A 20364-nucleotide genomic window follows, 5' to 3' on the forward strand; every position below is an offset into this window, starting at 1 on the left:
GATTTTCCTTTTTTATTTTTCCTTACTTGTATTTCACCTTCACTAGTTTCTTGGTTCTATGCTGAAATTTATTTCATGCCACTCCATTCTTCCACCTCGGAATCAATGTGCATTCCAGGCAGAGTCTTGGTAGCTCTGGATGAGACCTACCATCCAGAGAATGGCTTGAGAATGGCTTCAGAAAGGACGACAGCTTCAGAGTGTCAGGAAGTTCACCAGGAGTAAGAAGAAATGAAGCTGCAAAGCAGACAGTAGGAATAAGATAATAGCAATGCTCAATGATGGGGCAAATATGTCTATCAAAATGAAACTTAAGTGGGGGTAATTGTTAGTGAGGGAGGCTGCCACCTCATGTCCATGGCCACAGTACATTGCCAAGAAGACTCAGGGGCCAGCCAAAGCTTGCTTAACTGAGGAAATGACAATTAGTCATGGTACTAGAACAGAGATGATTTTTATAAATCAGTGTTGATAGCAGGATTTTCCAGCTTCTGATTGCTGTCTGGCTATGGTTCCACCCTTAGAAACCCAATCTTTAGAGTGCCAAATTCAAAAGATGATTTTGCCCAACTCATTCTCACTGTATTTTCTGAATCTCTTAAAATGGAGTTGAATCATAATTTAGAAAAGAAGACCCAAATGTGAAAATGGATGGGCACATAAGATGAGGCCAGGTTTCTGAGATGCAGTTGTGAGATGCCATTACGCCATGGCTAGTGAAATCTCTACTCTTAAATCCAACAACACTTAATTTTGACACTGCATTAAGAGTCTGCTCTCTTTCCATAGTATTTTGGGAAGTGGAAATATTCAATGCTTGTTAACTCTCTCAGGCTGGTGCCCTGAAAAGAAAACCCCTGTTCTCTCTCCCACTCTAACTCTCTACCCAGCTGCCTGTCATTCTCTGTCTCTGTCTCTTTCTCTCTTTCTCACACACACACACACACACACACACACACACACACACAAAATCTTTTTTGTTAGTTCCATCGGGTTGAATCCAACTGATGGCAACCCCCACGTACAACAGAACGAAACATTGCCCAGTCCTACACCATCTTCACAATCATTAGTATGAAGCTACAAAGCAGACAGTGGGAATAAGAAAATAGCAATGCTCAATGATGGGAAAAATATGCTTGTCAAAATGAAACTTAAGTGGAGGGAATTGTTAATGAGGGAGGCTGCTACCTCATGTCCACAGGCAAGTCCATTGTTATGGCCACAGTATTTTGGGTGCCTTCCAGCCTAGGAGGCTCATCTTCCAGCACTGTATTGGACAATATTCTGTTGTGATCCAATTGGTTTTCACTGGCTAATTTTCACAAGTAGATTATGAGGCCTTTCTTCCTAGTCTGTCTTAGTCTGGAAGCTCCTCTGAAACCTGATCACCATGGGTAACCACGCTGGTATTTAAAATACTGGTGACATAGCTTCTAACATCATACCAAAACCAAACCAAACCCAGTGCCATTGAGTTGATGCTGACTCATAGTGACTCTATAGGACAAAGTAGAACTGCTCCGTAGAGTTTCTGATGAGCAGCTGGTGGATTTGAACTGCCAACTTTTTAGTTAGCTGCTGTTTTAGCCATCTAGTATTGCCATAACAGAAATACCACAGGTGGATGGCTTTAACAAACAGAAGTTTATTCTGTCATAGTCTAGTAGGCTAGAAGTCCAAATTCAGGGCGTCAGCTCCAGGGGAAGGCTTAGGTGCAGGTCACACCCAAGGGTAACTCCCTTGACACTGGATCATGGATGTGACCTGCGTAAAGGTGTTACAATCCCACCCTAATCCCCTTTAACATAAAATTACAATCACAAAATGGAGGATAACCACACAATATTGGGAATCATGGCCTAACCAAGTTGACACATTTTGGGGGGACACAATTCAATCCATGACAGATGCCAACTTACACTATCTCACAGTATCCTCCCAGTGACTTTGTGAAGTGGATGCTATTGTTATTTTCATTTTACAGAAGAAAAAACGGAGTCCAGAGAGGTCCAGAGCAGAGCCAGAATTTGAACCCAGATCTTTTGTGTCTGAGCTAGAACGCCTTCTGTTTGACCGCCACCAGCGTAAGGTTTTGCTGTTTGAATGGAAGAACACAATAGCAGAGGGCCAGCTCTCCAGGAAAGAGCGCCTGGGGTGGTCCTTCCTGCAAACCTTGCATACTTCCACTTGCTTTCTTTTCCAGGTCCTTCATTCATTTCCATTCCTTATTTGGGCTCATGTTCTCATTCTGCCTTTCCAGGTGAACATTCACTTTTCGTTCCTTTTTCACACTCTTTTGTCTCTACTTTGCACAAACTTCATCTATCAGGGGTTCTTTAAGTGGCCTGACATTAAGCTAGGCAGCCAGTGATTAAAAAGGTGAGCATGATACACTTCCTGGTGTCAAGGGTGGTAGTGGACACAGACGTCCCAAAATCATATGGAAGTCCAAGTCTGAGAAGTGCTCTGATGTGTATATGTTGATCCCTGGGCCTATGGGAAGGACCCAGCCAATTTGAAAGGAAAATGACTACTTCCATCTCCTCCATGTACATCTCCTTGCCTCACCTTATTTTTCTACCCAGAAGTTCAGCAAAACAAGCAGTTGTTGCATAAAAAAATAGCTAAAAGCATTGTTGTTGTCGTTAGCTGCCGTAGAATTGGCCCCCTACTCATGGTCCTGTCACCAGTGACCTCAGCTAAAAGCACACCCATGAATAAAGCCAACCTAAACAGATCATCAAGATAAGCACATTCCTTGGCCCTGTGCAACAGGGAAGCAAATGAGTTTAATTTTGATGAGTACAACAACAGTTTCCTTAGCTTCAAGGGCACAGAGACCTACACCCCCAGATCCTCAGCCACTGGTCCTTGGTTATAAATGAAGAAATGTGTGCTCTCCATGACAATGGCCCTTTTGAAGCTTAATAGCCTCTCTGAGCACTTGCTGACCCAAGTCTGTTCACTTTTTAAAGCAAACTGGTAGTGCTTTTAGGAACACTTCTGTCCATGGGTGGTACAAATGGTTAATGCCTCTAACAGGAAGGTTAGAGGTTCAAGCCCACCCAGGGATGCGTTGAAAGAAAGCCCTAGTGATCTACTTCTGAAAAATCATCCAGTGAAAACCCTATGGAGCACAATTCTGCTCTGACATGCATGGGATCACATGAGTTGGAGACAAGTCAATGGCAACTGGTGCCTAGAGTGCAATTGGTGAACCCCATCACCAGACTTTTTTTTTTTTTTTAATGTTATATCCAAAATTTGGCATAAGAAGATATTGCCTCTGGCCTAACAAAAATCACCCATAATTTCTGTTACTTTGGGTCTGGTCATGAGTGAGGAGAGAGTTTTCAGTCCTGCTAAAGGCGGTTAGTGAACATGCTAGATCCTCTGGAGATTGTAGCAGGAAATGCTTTGTGATCTTGCTACTGCCTCCACCGTCTTAATATTTTCTTGTTGCTCCCCCAGTGCAGCCTCTGCCTGTCCATCAGTGCATGCCTGTGTACAGAGCAGCTCTGGGCATGGCGAACTGCTTAATGACAGCTCGTCCTGTGGTGGACTCGGCAGCGAGTCCCCAGATGCCCAGCAGGAATGAAGTACTTACTTCTCCAGTTCCTGGAAATGCTGCCTGCCCTCAAGAAGGCTCAGCAATTCCCCTCAAGGTCACCATCCCTTCTTGGGGTGAATAGTATCCAACGGCTAATTAATAGGTGGTGGGTCAGCGGTGCTCATCTTCCACGTGGAAGACCCAGGTTTTTATTCCCAGCTAGTGCACTGCATACTTAGCCACCACCTGTCCACTGAAATCTGTTCAGCTCTAATGCTGAACAGATTTCAATGGAGCTTCCAGACTAAAATAGATTAGAAAGAAAGGACTGATGATCTACTTCTAAAACTCAGTCAGTGAAAGCCCTATGGACCACAATCATCTGATCTGCAACGGAGCATGGGAATGGGACAGGACAGCTTTTTGTTCTATTGTGCATGGGGTCACCATGAGTTGGGGGTGGACTCGACAGCAACAAACAACAATGTCAAGGTGTCAACAGGGCTATTTCCTTCTGGAGGCTGCATTTCCTTGCCATTTCCAACTTCTAGAGGAAATAGAGAATCCATTTCCTTGCCATTCCGACATTCCATGGCTCGTGATCCCTTCTTCAATCTTCAAAACCAGCATCATAACATCTTCTCCTTTTTTGACCTCTGATCCTGTCTTGGAAACCCTGGTGGCATAGTAGCTAAGAGCTACAGCTGCTAACCAAAAGATGGGCAGTTCAGATCCACAGGCGCTCCTTGGAAACTCTAAGATGCAGTTCTGCTCTGTCCTATAGGGTCGCTATGAGTTGGAATCAACTCAATGGCAGTGGGTTTTGTTTTGTTTTGTTTTGTTTTGTTTCCTGTCTTTATATCTACTGTCTGTAACTCTGAAAATCCTACCTCCTTCTTATAAAAAAAAAAAAAAAAGAGCCCCTGTAATTACCTTGGACCCACCTGAGTAATCCAGGATACTCCAGGGCAATTTCCCCATCTCAAGATCCTTAACTTAACCACATCTGCAAAGTCCTTTTTGCCATGTCAGGTAACATACTTACAGGTTCTGGGAATTAGGATGTGGACACCTGTGGGGGCCATTATCCAGCCTACCACACCAGGTGGCCATTCCTGGACAACATTGCAGGCAGAGGGAAGGGCACGTGCAAAGCCAGGGAGGCATGGCCCCATACCATTTGGGTAGCGGTGGATATTTCACAAGGTGGAAGCACAGGTTTTGAGAGAAAAGTGTCAAGAGATCAAGCTGGAGAGGAATGCAAGGAAGCTGGATCACTCAGAGCGTTGCATTTTTGAGCTTGGATTATAGTTGTTTACATGTGGCTTATGTCTCTATAGTATTTGCCTGTGTTCACCTGAGGCCAGGATCTGGGTTGGCTTCTTCTTGGATGCCATCACAGCTCAGGCACAGTAACTGGCACAGGGCACGTATTCAGCATGCACCACCCACAACTGCCAGCTTTGCCCTGCCTGTGACACCATGGTGGCAGAGTGGCTTAAGCAATGAATTAAAGGGGCCAGAGACCAGCCACCATGATCCCGGGCATCTCTGTCTTGGCAGTTTGGCTGGCTTCTTGCAGCTCACTGAGCAGGGATGTTTTCTGAGCTAGCAGTGGGTGTGGGCAAAAGATGGAGACAGGTTTTTAAAGTGTTACAAAAAAAATAGACAAAAGGATCACGGTTGAGGCTGGAAGAAAGGTACATGAGGGTTCCTTATACTCTTCTTTCTACTGAATATATCCATAATATAAAGTATGAAAAATCTTAGATGAGCAGAAGTGAGATGCCCATAGCATCATAGAAAGTAGAACAGGCACCAGCAGGGAGAGAAGTTCATGACAATAACTCTTTTTGGCAGAACCAAAAACCAATTGCTATTGAGTCGATTCTAATTCATGGAGACCCATGTGTGACAATGTAGAACTGTGCTCAGGGGGGTTTTAATGGCAAAATTTTCAGTAGGTTGCCAAGCCTTTCTTCTGAGCCATCTCTGGGTAGACTTGAGTCTCCAATCTTTCAATTAAAAAAAAAAAAAAGTTTAGCAGCTAATAAATTAACTGTTTGCACCACCCAGGGAAGTTAGGTCCAGAGAAAGGTTAAAACGGATGAAGCCCATAAAAAGAGTTAATGGTGTAACTTAATGAGAGAACATCTGTGAAAGGGGTTCATAAACTGTAAATCTCCATATACCCATAAGGGAGTATTCCTCCATTATTAATACAAACAGCCTTTCCTCAGGAATTAGGCCATTTTCCAATCTTTTTGTGTAAAAAAAAAAAAAAAAGCTAGGACTCCTTCCCATTAGGAACCCTAAGGCCCACTGAAGTAATTCCTTCTTGATGCAACCTTCCTTTTGAAGAGCTTGGTTTAAGGTGTGTGGTTTTTTGCCCTCTCTGCTCCTCCTCCCCAGACCCTGAAGGATGCCAGCGACAATGCACGCAAGGACTTCCACCGCGAGGCCGAGCTGCTGACCAACCTCCAGCATGAGCACATTGTCAAGTTCTATGGCGTCTGCGTGGAGGGTGACCCACTCATTATGGTCTTCGAGTACATGAAGCACGGGGACCTCAACAAGTTCCTCAGGTACAGGGGTAGGTGGGAGGTGACCAGGCCTTCACAGCTCAGGCAGCCTGAGGGTGAAGATGGGGAATTCCTGGGAAGGACAAAGGGGCCCCTGGACCCTTCCCTGGTGCAGCCTCTCCTGGTGACGACACCAACATATGTCATAGAGAAAGGAATTTAGGCCACAGCAATGCTCATTTTTCTTAATCAACTGACTCAATATAATGTGATGCTAATGATCTGACTTGATTTAACCTGCATTTATTAAGTACTTGTTACTGGGATTCAGAGAACTATGACACGCAGGGCTCCCTTGAGGCTATCACAGTCTTGTCAGGGTTAGAGATGGAGTGGACAGTCATTTAAAAAAAGAAGAAAAAAAGCAACTTAAGGAATAAAGTGATAACGTGAAGAAGTCTAAGTACTAAGTGACATGTGGCAAGTGCATTTGAGATGGGCCGTAGAGGATCTGTAGGGGTTGGCCAAGTAGATAAGAGAAGGATGGGTGTTATTCAAGTCAAAGGGAAGAGCAAGAGCTAAGGTACCAAGGGGTCACAGGAAAAGGTCTGGTCAGGTGAAAGTAAGGAGTCTGGAGTTACCAGACTATGGAGTGGACAGGAGGAGGGGAAGTGGGCAAGTAGCTGGGGAGAAGGAGAGGCTGAAAAGGTGAGCCATGGTCAGTTAAGTGGGTTATATGTTTATATTTCATTCTGTGGGCAAAGAATATTCTGTGGAGTCTCACAAGCAAAGAAGCAACAGGTCAGACATACGTTATGAAATGGTAGTTCCAGGAAAGGCATGGAGAAGGGATCACAGGTAGAGATGCTGAAAAAAGAGGACCACATGGAAGGTTCTTGAAATATGTCAGCCTAGAAGAGGGCCTGGGAGATATCAGTGTGAAAGGGGGTGGAGACAAGGAGGTAGACAAAAAATATGTGAAAGCAGAGAGGTCAGGACTCGGGGAGAGATGGAATTGAATGGGATGGTGAAAGGGTTACTTAATGATAACTTTCAATCTCGGATGTGGATGTTTTCGTGGATGGTGATGGTATTTATTAAAATGGGGGATCTAAAAGGAGCAGCATATTTAGGAGAGGAAAAACCAAGTTCTGTGTCAAGCAGGTAGAGTTTGTGGTACCTTATAGGAAAATCTGATGGAGATATTCAGTGAAGAAGTGAGAGTATGAGTCTGGAGCTCAGAAGCAGCTGGAATTAGGCCATTTTACAGACTTGAGAGGAGTGGTCAGTTATAGGTTTGGGGGGTGATGGTTGATTCAGGAGGAAAGGGAGAGGGTGCTTAGGAAGAATAGAATGAGAGGAAAAGAAGACCAAGGAGAGAACCTTGAGGAATATCAACATCTAATGGGTAAGCAGAGGCTGAAACACAGGAAAGAGAAAGAATATCCCCAGAGGCAGAACAATTCAGAGTAACCAAGTGCATAAGTTTCAAGAAAGAGAGGGTGGTTATCATCTTTTGAAGAGTAATACTATCCTGTACATGAAACAACAAAGACCAGTGTGGATTTAGTGAAGTGATGAGAAAGAGAGGCAGACTGGGGTTGGCTGGGGAGTGAGTGGGAGTTGAGGAAGTGGAGACAAGGACTAAAAACTACTCTTTCAAGAATATCGGCACAAAAAGGAGATAGCGAATACTACAATAGATTCAGGGTCAAGAGAAGGTTTTCTTCTTAGGATGGAGAGTTCAGTTTACAGGAGCAACTGTAGAAGGAGATACTGAAAAATCGAAGCAATTGGATATTAATTGAAAAGCTCTTGAAGGCAGGATCCAGATCACAGGTGAAGGGTCCAATCTTTGAAAAAGTGGAAACTCTGGCTCAGAAACAGGAAGAAAAAGTGGATAAAGACATGTTTTCTAGAAAAAGGAGGAGACTAAATGATGTGTTGACCATGAGATGAAGAAGCATGTAGTAGAGGGTTTCAGAAGCATGGTTAAAGTTGGGAATAGCTGCTAAAGAATATGAAAAAGAATAGCTAGATATTTAGTCGAAATACTTTTTAGCAATACTGGGGGCCCATCAGAGGTGAATCTCATAAATTTTGCATTGTTCCAATGAGCAGGATTTTGCGACACTTTACGAGAATATTCAGGGTCCCATGAACAGGAGACTAGAAGAAAGACATTTGACTTATTTTGGAACCCTAGAAGTGCAGTGGTTAAGAGCTCAGGTTGCTAACCAAAAGGTTGGCAATTCGAATCCACCCACCACTCCTTGGAAACCCTATGGGGCAATTCTACGCTGTCCTATAGGGTCGCTGAGTTGGAATTGACTGAATGGCAACCGATTTATTTATTTTTGGTGTCGGCTGTGGTGAATATAACAGTTCTGAGCATGTTAATGGGGATGACATGGAAGTGAAGGTTAGAGCCAAAGATTTCAGGGGTCTGTGAAGTCCCTTAGGATGAATGCCAAAAATTAGGGAGAAGAAGCCCTCTCTCTCCCTTCTACCAGGTCTCCAAGCCCCGGATTTATGCATTCATGCATTTATCAATTCACTTGACAAATATGTACAGAATACCTGATGTTTACCAAGCAGTGGGGATACTGCAGGAACTGAAGCAGCCTTGTTGCCTGCCGTCATGCAGGTTTCATTCTAGTAGAAGAATATACACAATAAATGAATACAGAGATCAGTAATGTAATGTGGGATAGCTATTGCTGCAATAAAGAAAAATACAGCAAGGAGAAGAGGTAGGCAATGAGGGGACTGTTTATGATAGGGTGGCCGTGAAGGTCTCTCTGATGAGGTGACATTAAGCAGAGACCTGGATGTAATGAGGTTGCTAATCATGTAGTTACCTGGAGTCAGGGTACCATGCAGAGGAGATGGTAAAAGCGAAGACTACAGGGTGGGTCTGTGTGGCTGGAAAGAAATAAGCAAGGGGGAGAGAGAGTTGTAGGAGAAGATGAGAGAGGTGGCTGGGGGCCAATACATGAGGACCTTAAAGGTCAGGGCAAGGCATTTGGACTTATTTGAGGATAGAAAGAATAACCTGAGGGTCAACAGGTCAGAAGATCTCTGTGAAAAGAATGGAGTCTCAAGAGCAAATCTTTAAAAGGAAGGAGGTAAACAACATTTGACAGGACCCCTGAGGACTCAGGATTAACACAGAAAGGGGAGAGTAATAGTACCAGTTAGATTCAGGGTCAAGGGGAGGTTTAAGGTCATGGAAAAAGAGACAGCTTCAACTTGCAGGGTCTGTAGCTAGCAGCATCATTAGAAGAAAGCAAACTCTCAGCCAAGGCAAGGAAGAGAAAATGTTGATTATAAAAGGGAGTCTTTGGGTTATTACATGGGATTCATGTCACTTGGATTTCTAGCATTGGCCTAATTGGGTTTCGGCTCAGTGGTGGCGTCTCGGGAAGCCCCTCTCTCAGATGGTGGCTACAGGGACTGGGAGGCGCCACAAGATAGAACAAGTGAGAGAGAATGTAGAGAGAGCATAGCATAGGAGGAAAAGCGAAGCTGTATTGAAATAGTGAAGATAAGTGCTTGTATTAGATGTTACTGAGGAGGCAATGTGGTATAATGGAACAAGCAGTGTTTTAGACCTCCAGACAGAGCTGAAGGCGATCCCAGCTCTGTAGTCCTTAGCCCAATGAACGTGGCAAGTCTCTTGGCTGCTCTGATAATCATCTTGAGCTGGGAGGGTGGTTGTGAGGACTGAATAAGAGTAATATAGGAAACTTTTAATGTGGGAGTGAATAGGAAATATTTAGTAAACGGAAGCCTGAATTCTGCTAATAATGATTTCTCTGAGTATATTGGCCACTTCAATAGAGAAATCACAAGGACAGCTGATTGGATGGAGAAAATCAGTGGTCAGCCTGATGGGCCCTGAATGAGAGTTCTCATCCTATACCGACCAAGGGAGAGAAGAAAACACTGAGCTAGATACTCCCTGGCGAAGGAAACCAAGTGATCCTTCGTGTTTGCACTAAGCAGGAGCGCGTGTGGAAGTGCCCTTTTAAGGCTATGAACCAAAGGTAGAAAGGTCCCAACACTGAGAAGAGCCAAGACACCTGGCTCTTTGCCTTAACCTGCATCAACTACATACTTGGGCCCCTACGGCAGGTCTTAGCCTACTTCACCTCAGTCACCCCTTTTCTAGATCCTCCCTCAGCCTCTTTTGGCTCTAACATGCTATTATCTTTACAATACAGCTATCTTTCATCTTTGAGAGATTACCAACTGTGTTGTCTGCAGTGTGTTGGGAAGTAGAGTAATTTAGGGGGAAGAGGAAAGATGTTGGAGGCTGCCCATGCTTGATTTAAATCCCAGCTCCATTTCTTTCCAGCAGCATAGTCTGAGTAAATCACCTGCCTCACTGACCTCAGTTTCCTCACCTGTGAAAGGGGTATAATAACATCTAATTTGAGGTCTAGTGTGAGGACTGTTGTGGTGGGAGGTGCTCCATGAATGTTGCCCCCACTGCCCTTGCTCTCTGCCACATTTGCCTTTGTATTGTGTTCTCTGCCACATTTGCCTTTGTATTGTGTTCTCTGCCACATTTGCCTTTGTATTGTGGTATGAATCCTGGGGAAGTTACTCCTTTTGTGTTATGGTTCAAATAGACCTCTCGGCCCCTCCCCAGTTTCCAGGGGCCTTGAAAAGGGGGTAGCCACAGAAACGAGCTTCAGTAGCTTCACTCATCCACTGGAAGATTCCAAAACTGTGCAGTTTAAGTAATAAGTCAATCACCGAGGGAACAGTGGAAGGGGGAGAGCGTACTGCTGTTTTTAGCAATGTTATCACATGGTTTATACCGTCTGGATCATTTTTACTGTCTCTATCCTGTGGATACACGTGTGACTTAGTTCTCCTTTGCCAGGATTGACCCACATTCTCTGCTTTTCCTGTGATTGTGTGGGTGAGAGAATGCCAGGTGAGAGAGCGCTAGGTGAGATCAGGAACATGGGAGTGAATCCACGGTATTCAGAGGCAATCACTCTCATGTGTCGTCCTGTGTCAGCAAAGTTTTTCTTGTTCATAGGTGGTAGGGCAGAGGATGATGATAGCTTTTGCACACTGTCCTGTCAGATCTACTGTGAAGGGAGGAGAAGAAGCTGAATTCAGCTGAGGTCTCAGAGAAGAAATATGTTTTCCTTGTTCCTATGCCCCAGGCTCCTTCCCTAATTAAAAATCATACTTTCCAAAAACTGTAGCATAGTAAATCCAGTGTATTCATCTGGTTGAGATTAAATGCTCTGTGACCTCATACTATGTATATGTGTGTATGTAACTTCGTTCTTTCACTTTGAGGTCAGGCAGCATCTCCCCAGCTTGCATTCCAACCTTCCGGGAGGAGCAGGCACCTGATTCTCCCTAGGCATCCTTCACAGGGCATGGAGCATTTGGAAAGCTCCTCTGCTCAGTTTCAGAATCCGCCAAACTCTGGGAACAGGAGCCAGGAAACAGGTTCTCGTGTGTGATAACGTCCTGTGAATCCAATCTGTCTTCTCTTTCTGGAAGGAGACCTGGCACAAGGTGGCTATGAAAGGGTCCCTAAGTTTCTCTGGCATTGCCATATAAAAGGCAGGTGTCTTTTTTAAAAATATTCCCACCCTTTTAAATTCATCCCAAAACCATGCATCGAGCACTGAACGTGGATGGGCTGAACGCTGGATCGGCTGGAGAAGTGAGGAGTCAAACACAGTCCGTGCCTTCAAGGAGACTATAGTTTTCCTCTTAGAATCTCTCCAGAATTCTCTTCTAATGAAGGGAAGATACAAGAGGATTTTCTGAGAAATAAGAGCTAATATTTATTGAGCCTTTCTAAGCATTTTAAATATTTAATTTGTATAAACTTAAAGTGTTATCACCATCATTCCCTTTTTATAGTTTACAGCTAGCGAGTGACAGAGCTGGGATTCAAAGTCCATATATAATCTTAACCACTGTACAATCCTTCCTCTTGAGGTGATGGATAAAAAACCAGGAAGAAAGGTGTGTGCTATAGATTTCTGGAGGCAGAAGATTGAGGTTAAGTACCGATGGTAATCCAAACTGGGAGAGAGCAGAACCAGAAAGGCTAATTGGCCTTCCTGTCAGAAGCTCTCTGAACCTGTTACCATTCCCCATGCCAGGTTGCTGAGTGGTACTTTCTTTACTCTTGAAGAATGTTTGCCTGGAAGTAGTGAACCATATTTTTATTTTCAAGAACTGCAAGATAACCTGGGGAGAGAAAGCAGAGGGTTAACTTTATTTCTGCTCTTCCTAAGAATTTGTCTAGAAGACTCACCTGCCCTCTTTTTACAGTGGACTTTCTGCTCAAGGAAAGCACCTGGAGTCTTTTCCTGTTAAAAGGAACCTCGCTTAAATACCCAGAAGCAAGCAGGGGGAACAACTACCTAAAAACACAGGCACCTTCCCCAACCTACACATGCTAGTACAGAGTACATAAGATACTGGGGCTTCCAGATTTCTGGTGTTTTGGAGCATAATCTGGAGGACGGGGTTTCACACAGAAGAGGACTTTTGCTCCAGGTTCTAACTTTTCTTCTTTCCTAGAGTCTTTGCTTCTAACAGATTCTTAGACTAGTTTGGGGGGTGGGGAGCTGACATAAGACTTGCAACTCTACAACTTATTTTACTTTTTAAAAAATATTTGGAGATTTAATTCCAGCCTGGATTCTCAGGGCCTTTATTTCAGGTTTTCCCTTGGTGTATGTGCACCCCTAGAGCTTTCTCCTGGTGTTGGCATCAGGGTAGGAGTTTTGCCTCCTGTAATGAGTGAAAACATGCTTATTTCCCCTGCCTTCTTAGTCCCAGAAAGGTTTAGACTGGATTAAATTTTCAGTGAGGTAGAAAGGTATCCCTACAAGCTGTGTTACAGGCCAGCTGCAAAAAGAAATGTGCAGAGGATAACTTGTATTTGCATCTCATGTCTCCATTATATTTTTTTGAGAACTTTGTTTGTGAAGCCTTCTTTCTGACTTTACTATGAAAGGCCATGAAACACTATACAAAAAAAAAAAAAAAAACTGCCATCAAGTCAATTCCGACTCCTAGCAACCCTGTAGGACAGAGTAGAACCACCCTATGGGGCTTCCAAGGCTATAAATCTTTGCAGAAGCAGACGGCCATGTCTCTCTCCCACGTGAAGCACTACACAGGCAACGTGTAATTACTCCTCACATCAATGCCCTTAAGAAAGTGCAGTTATTATCCCCATTTTACAGAATGAGGAAACAGGCCCAGAGAGGTTGTGCAACCTACTCAAGGCCACATAGCTAGTGTGTTAGCCCAGGGTTCAAATTAAGGTCTGATGCTCCAAAGCCTTGGCCACTGTACTTCAAGACCTGTTACCCTCAGTGAGAAATTTTGAGCTGAAGAAAGCCTCTCAAAACACTTTCCCAGTAATGTTTCTCAAGCTGCAAGGAGGCAGTTGGAGGGTGTAGTTTGAATGCAGGTGAAATGTGTTAGGACTTGCATTGTGTAGACACAGGAGGCTCCTCCCTATGGAATGGTGAAATCCAGATACTTAGAGATAAAAGGAGCCTAAAAGATCACCTAGCATAATATTCCTTTGCATTTTTGACTAATGGGGATGCGGCAGACCTGGGGACGCTAAAAGGCTTGCCCCGGGTCATGGTACTGGATACTGTGTGTGACTGGGAGGCTCCCCAGCTTCCTGTCCAGTGCTCCTTCCCTGGGAATACGAGAATGAAACGTCTGCTGACAGCTGCTTTGGAAATCGGGGAAAGGGGAGTGGCCGTATGCTGGTGCTGTGATGGACTAAGAGTGAGATAAGACTAGCTTGAGATTTTCCTTCTAAGGCGAGGAGCTGGGGGGAGGGGCAAACGTGGCACGTGTTCTCAGAGGATTCTGGCTCTCTCGTTTCCCAATACTCAGACAGTTCTGGAACCCAGCAGGTGGGATCACCCACTTCCAAGTTTATTTAAAATCTTTTATTTCAAGTGCTTCAAAATGTCTTGCAGGCGATCTTCTCTCTGATTTGCCTTGGCGAGGGAGAAGCCCTTTAACCAGCCCAGAGTTCAGCTCACTGCCTTGATTTCTTGCCCTGCAGCGCCCCCTCAGGTCATTACGAGGAAGTGCTGCCAACCTCGGCTCAGGGCAAGGGTTTCTGTGTGGACTCGGCTGCTGACAGCGGCATCCTAAAGCCGGGACCCTCCCATCCTGGAGGCACATGCCGGTTTTAAGATGCCTTAAGTCGTCACACAGCTGGGAAAAGTCCAAATATATAAGACAGAAGGAAAAGAAGATAAAAAATACCATAACGCCCCACACCAAAAAATAAAGAATAAAACTTTCCCCAGTAAGAGAATAAATGTGCTGTGATTCAAAAATAGCTCTCAAATGTGGTGACCAGTCATTGTGCTGAGCTGGAGGTCGGGGCAAGGGGTGGGCAGAAAAAAGGAGATGTTAATTTTCCTTGGGAATGCATGTGGAAGCTGAGAAGATTGGGGCCCCTGCTGAACTGGACTAGAACAAGGGCAGTTTGGAAGCCATGCCTGGCTACAGACCAGGTGGCGTAGGGGAAACCAGAATCTGCCACCTGTAGCTCTGGTGGCGGCACTCTGAAGAGACTGGGGAGGGGGGTTCTTATGTAGGATGCGGCTGGAAGGGCAGGTATGGGGACCTCATGGGGTGCTGACCTGTTCCCCTGGGAGAACCGACCTCTCCCCCAGTGTATTACGCTTTTGCTTCAGCCTCCTTTCGCTTTTGCAGGGTCAGGTGTCCGGGCCAGCGCCTGAACCCCAGCATAGAGCCAGAGCCCTGTGTGTTGGTGGTCGGCAGCTTTGACGTGGCGCTGGAAATTCTCTAGACTCTGGGACATGAAGCCTGTGTGCTCTCAGTGCTCTCAGGGCTGTAGAGGCAAAATGGGGATGAAGCATCCTCCTGTCGTCTTTATACTGATTCAGGCAGCTTCTTTTAACACCAGCAGCTGATGGGGGTGGAGGTCCCCTAGAGTCAGAGAGCTGGGCTCCAGCAACTCCTCTGTATCCTCCCCCAGGGCACACGGGCCGGACGCGGTGCTGATGGCCGAAGGCAACCCACCGACGGAGCTGACGCAATCGCAGATGCTGCACATCGCCCAGCAGATAGCGGCGGGCATGGTCTACCTGGCCTCCCAGCACTTCGTGCACCGGGACCTGGCCACGCGGAACTGTCTGGTCGGGGAGAACCTCCTGGTGAAAATCGGGGACTTCGGCATGTCCCGGGATGTGTACAGCACCGACTACTACAGGGTGAGTGGCTGCTGTTCCACAGGGGAGGAGACCCAAGGACCTCTTTATTGGGAGGCAACAGTGGGGACTCCCTCCCCACCATCCTGCTCTCTACAGGGCTCCCCACAGCTGTGGGTGGCGTCTCAGAGAGAAAAGTCCTCCCCGTGAGCATCCTCAGAGGGGAGGAGCCGAGGGACTGGGGGAATTCCTGGTGGGCTCCAGGTGGAAGGATTTTGAGGTTTTGGTTTCATTCCGTGAAAGGATGCTAGGGGCTTTTGTGTGAGGTTTGAACTAAAGTGAACATGTTTGCATAATAACTATACACTAGATGTTGGAAGTCCTCTCACAGAACCTTCTTGGTTGAAAGTGGTTGAGCTGTTGGCTTTCTTGGTCAGACGTAAAAGGTTTTGTCCTGCCTGCTTCTGGATAGTTCCCACCCTATCTGCCTGGGGGTTCCCTTAGACTCACTGAGGTGTGGCTTTATAGACAATCATTAAAGCCCACTGATTGTCTGGAATTGGCCCGCTGCTATGTTTTGTTTGCAGCTGAAACCTTGGACCTTGGGTATGAGAGAAAAAGGATATTTCTGGAGCCTTGAAGTCATGATGTGGTATTCCACCACCTCAGAGCCCTCAGTTTGGTTTTCTTGTTTGTTTTGTTTGCTTTTCTTATTTGCTATGTTTGCTTTTCGAGGGGAAGGAGCTAGGAAGAAAAAGGAATGAATATGCTGTACTAAGAGACTTTAAAGTCAGCTTGAACTGGCTGAAGAAGATAAGACATATAACTTGATTTATTTTCATAATGTTTGTGTTTGATGTATTTAGAGCCATGAAAGCTATAGGGCTAGACTGGTGAAGAAAAGCCATTTCTCATTGTTGCCTCTTCCTATTATTATTTATTTTTGAGAAGGGAGGCTTCTTGTTTTTTTTCCTACATCCCTATGGCCCCTCACTTACCTCCAGTAATTCTGTATTTTAGCTGAGCTCCAAATTGGCCTAAGGAAATAAATCCACCATCTTGCCGCATATTCTATTTTAAATTGCTCTGTGGTGTCTCTTCCTTTCCCACCTTGATAAGTTGTCCACATTGTGTTTGGCAAGAAGGAATAGAGCTCAAATTGAATTCTCCTGGGTGTGTTTACAGAAACTGTGGGCACAGTCTTCAAGTGTTCCAAGCCCTGAGTAGTCAACTGACTAGTCAACTGACTAGTATGTTCTAGATAACTAAAGCATGAGGGGCGGGGTGGACTTCTTCTACCAATGGATGGCTGTCCTCTATTGGCTCCTGCTTCCCTGGTAGGAGGTGGGATGTGAGTGTCTCCCTGTCTCAGGAGAAAAGAAACGTGCAGGTACTTCTCTGAGGCAAAGCTTTGCAGATCTTGATGGACAACTGAAGGAGAAGCCTGTGGCCCAAGGAGCAGCTCTCTCTTTAAAACTCGTTGTTGTCGAGTTGAACTGCCTCACAGGGTTTCCAAAGAGCAGCTGGTGGATTCCAACTGCCCAACTTTTTGGTTACCAGACAAACGTCTAAACGCTGCGCCACCAAGTCTCCAGCTTTCTCTTTAGCAGTAAGTTAGTAAAAGTTTCGAAGTAACCTCCACACAATAAATGTTTTCAATCTTATTCTTATACCTACAAAATTACACTTCACCTCCAAAGCCAGGACTGGACTAGGGTGGGATTCAACATCATCCCTTAGGGCAATCTCTAGAAAAATGATTTAGGGAGAAAAGTCTGAAAAGCTCAACAATAAAAAAGACAAATAACCAAATTAAAAAATGGCCAGAGTGTTTGCATAGGCGTTTCTCCAAAGAAGATATGGATAATAAGCCCGTGAAAAGATGCCTAACATCATTAGCTGTTAGGAAAGTGCAAATGAAAGCCACAATTATATACTACTTCACCCCTCCTAGAATGGTGTCTTTGTCTGGGTTTTCTAGAGAAGCGAAACCAATGAAGCATATATATAAATACATAGAGAGATATTTACATCAAGGAAATGCCTCACACAATTGTGAGGAAACTACTCATGCTATTGTGGGGGTTGACAAGTCCCAAATCTGTGGGCCAGGCAGCAGGCTGGTGGCTTCTACTGGTTCACATGTTTGCAAAACACCAAAAAACCCATTGCCATCAAGTCAATTCTGACTCATAGCAACCCTATAGAACAGGTTGGAACTGCCCCATAGGGTTTCCAAAGAGCAGCTAGTGGATTTGAATTGCCGACCTTTTGGTTAGCAGCCAAACATTTAACCACTACGCCACCAGGGCTCCCACATGGTTACAGGGGCTGATGAATCCAAAATCTTTAGGTCAGGTGACAGGTTGAAGACTTCTGCAGGCCTATGTCCCAAGAACCAGAGGTCAGGCAACAAGAAGAGTGCAGGGTTAAGAGAGAGTGAACCTTGCAAGAACATCCATTTATATACTCGAGGCAGGCCACACTCCCAAGGAAACTCCCCATTCAAATGATTGGCTGATCAAATCAGATCACATCATGGAGGTGATCACACTATATTACATTATGGAAAACGATCAGTCCAATGTCTGCCAAACCACCGGTAATCATAGCCTAGCCAAGATGACGCATAGCATTAACCATTACAGATGGCTGTGATAAAAAGACAATCACAAGTGTTGGCAAGAATGTGGAGAAATTAGAACCCTTATACATTGCTGGTGAGAATGTAAAATGGTGCAGCCACTTTGGAAAACAATTTGACAGTTCTTCAAAAATGTTAAGCACAGAGTTAGCATATAACCCTGCAATTCCATTCCTAGGTATATACTCAAGAGAATTGAAACATATGTTCATACAAAAATATGTACACAAAGGTTCAAGGCAGTATTGTTCATAATAGCTCAAAAAAGTGGAAACAACCAAATGACCATCAGTTGATGACTGGATAAACAAAATGTGGCATATCCATAAAACGGAATATTATTTCACAATAAAAAGAATGAAGTACTGATGGATGCTACAACATGGGTGAACCTTGACAATATTATGCTGAGTGAAAGAAACCAGACACAAAAGACCACATAATATACGATTCCATTTATAGCAAATGTTCAGAATAGGCAAATTCACAGACACAGGAAGTAGATTAGTGGTTGCCAGGGGCTGGAAGAAAGGGAGCAATGGGGGAGAGACTGCTAATGGATATACGATTTCTTTTTGGGGTGAAGAGAAAGTTCTAGAATTCTATAGTGGTGACATTTGAATAGCATTGTGAATATACTAAAAACCACTAATTGTATACTTTAAAAGGGTAATTTTTGCGGCATGTGAATTATACCCAATAAACTAAAAGCCTGAAAAGAAAAATGCTAGCAGAATAGTGACCATTGCTATGCACATAAGAAGTTAATCTTTGTCATTTACACATTATAAAAACCCGGGCATCTGCCATTTATCATTTTATTATCATTTGTTAGAAAGAAAATCTTTCTACTTAAGTGATAAGATCTTACTTTCTTTTGAATTACTTTCTGGAGAAATCAGGATTCCCAGTGCCTTTATTTGTTAAATGCTCTTGGAACTCTCCCAGTCACTGAGAGATGGGCTTCAGATTCCACATTTATTTAATTCCTCCCCTCCTTGGAAACCCTGGTGGCATAGTTGGAAACCCTGTTGGTTAAGTGCTATGGCTGCTAATCAAAGGGTCAGCAGTTCGAATCTGCCAGGCACTCCTTGGAGACTCTATGGGGCAGTTCTACTCTGTCCTATAGGGTTGTTATGAGTCGGAATCGACTCGACGGCACCGGGTTTGGTCACTACTGAGTTGCGGTTGTAGGGTTTGTATGTTTGTTGGTTTGTTTGTTTTTCCCATTCAGGGTGAGGAAAAAGAACCAGCCTTAAAATGGCCTCCATAATAGGTAGGGATAGGAGCCCAGGTGGCACAGTAGTTAAAGTGCTCAACTATGAACCAAAAGGTTGGTGGTTCAAACCCGCCAGCCACTCCATGAGACACGGATGTGGCAGTCTGCTTCCGCAAAGATTTATAGCCTTGGAAACCTTATGGGCCTGGTCTACTCTGTCTTACAGGGTTGCTATAAGTTTGAATTGACTTGATAGCAGTGGGTTTTGTTTTTTTTTTTAATAGGTATGAAAGAACAGGAGACCGTGGGGAAGCGGAAGATGACCATAAGGCTGACAATTTGATAGCAATGTAGGAAAACAAAACAATATGAATTCAATTTTGTCTTCTCTAAAATTTCATGATGATGGTTCTTGTATAGGTCTGGTATAAGTCTGTATTTATCATCACAGAGCTCAGTCTTAGAATACTTTTGCTTCTTAAAATAACGTATCAGTGGGGTCCATTCTGTTGAATTTGCCCAATGGACAAGCAAAAGTTGTTGCTGTTTATGTGTGTGAACACCAATGTACCTTGCAGTGCCTGTTTCTCCCAATACTCTTGCTTTCCCATTAATTATCTACCTGCTGGATCATTGATAAGCTGAGAGTTCAGTCCATAACGGTGTCTCTTGATCCTATCTAACAAAGCAGCTGGAGTAATGTGTTCTCCCAGTACTTCGGGTGTTCTCATTTGCCAGCATTTTAAGTAAGTTTTTCTACCTTTTTGTCTTCCTATTCTCTCCAGTAGCCTCCCTCAAACTTCAAGGCAAGAAGCTGTCGTCACTGACATGGGCTGACATCACCAAAGTCAAAAATCTTTTCCACCATATACAGTAAATGGGGGGTGGGGGAAGATTTTTGTATTAGCCAAGGCTATCTTATATGGAAGGATGGTTATTGGGCATGGAATCAACTAGGCTGAGGGTTAACATGTCCCTTATCTTTAAGCAAGAGCTGATCCCACTGAAGTCTGAACCATCTGCTCATGGTGGCTGTGAGCAGCCTTGTGGGGTGGTCACAGGTCTAAGCCACCAGTGGCAGAAGGGGCTGGATGGCAGCTGTTCCTTCATCATAGGGGAGCTGGCAGCACCAGGAAACAGCTGCCTCAGGACTTCCACCCTGTTGCAGCTGAGTTAATTATACTTTCCCAGAGAAGGGAGAAATCTGAACACCG

General features: G+C 44.6%; 1 protein-coding gene across 5 annotated transcripts in view; it reads left to right on the top strand.

Moving 5' to 3' along the window:
• The window catches only part of NTRK2 (neurotrophic receptor tyrosine kinase 2), a 447441-nt gene that overhangs the window by 331938 nt on the left and 95139 nt on the right, over positions 1-20364 (top strand). For 4 of the 5 annotated variants that reach the window (XM_049895347.1, XM_049895350.1, XM_049895349.1 and 1 more), the window contains 2 exons: positions 5966-6138; positions 15116-15350. In XM_049895347.1, the coding sequence (XP_049751304.1) occupies positions 5966-6138; positions 15116-15350 (408 nt within the window). Of the gene's footprint in view, positions 1-5965; positions 6139-15115; positions 15351-20364 lie in introns of those variants that run through there. The other variant, XM_049895351.1, reaches the window with a different exon arrangement.

This window comes from Elephas maximus, chromosome 9, assembly GCF_024166365.1.
Source record: "Elephas maximus indicus isolate mEleMax1 chromosome 9, mEleMax1 primary haplotype, whole genome shotgun sequence".
Classification (NCBI taxonomy): domain Eukaryota; kingdom Metazoa; phylum Chordata; class Mammalia; order Proboscidea; family Elephantidae; genus Elephas; species Elephas maximus.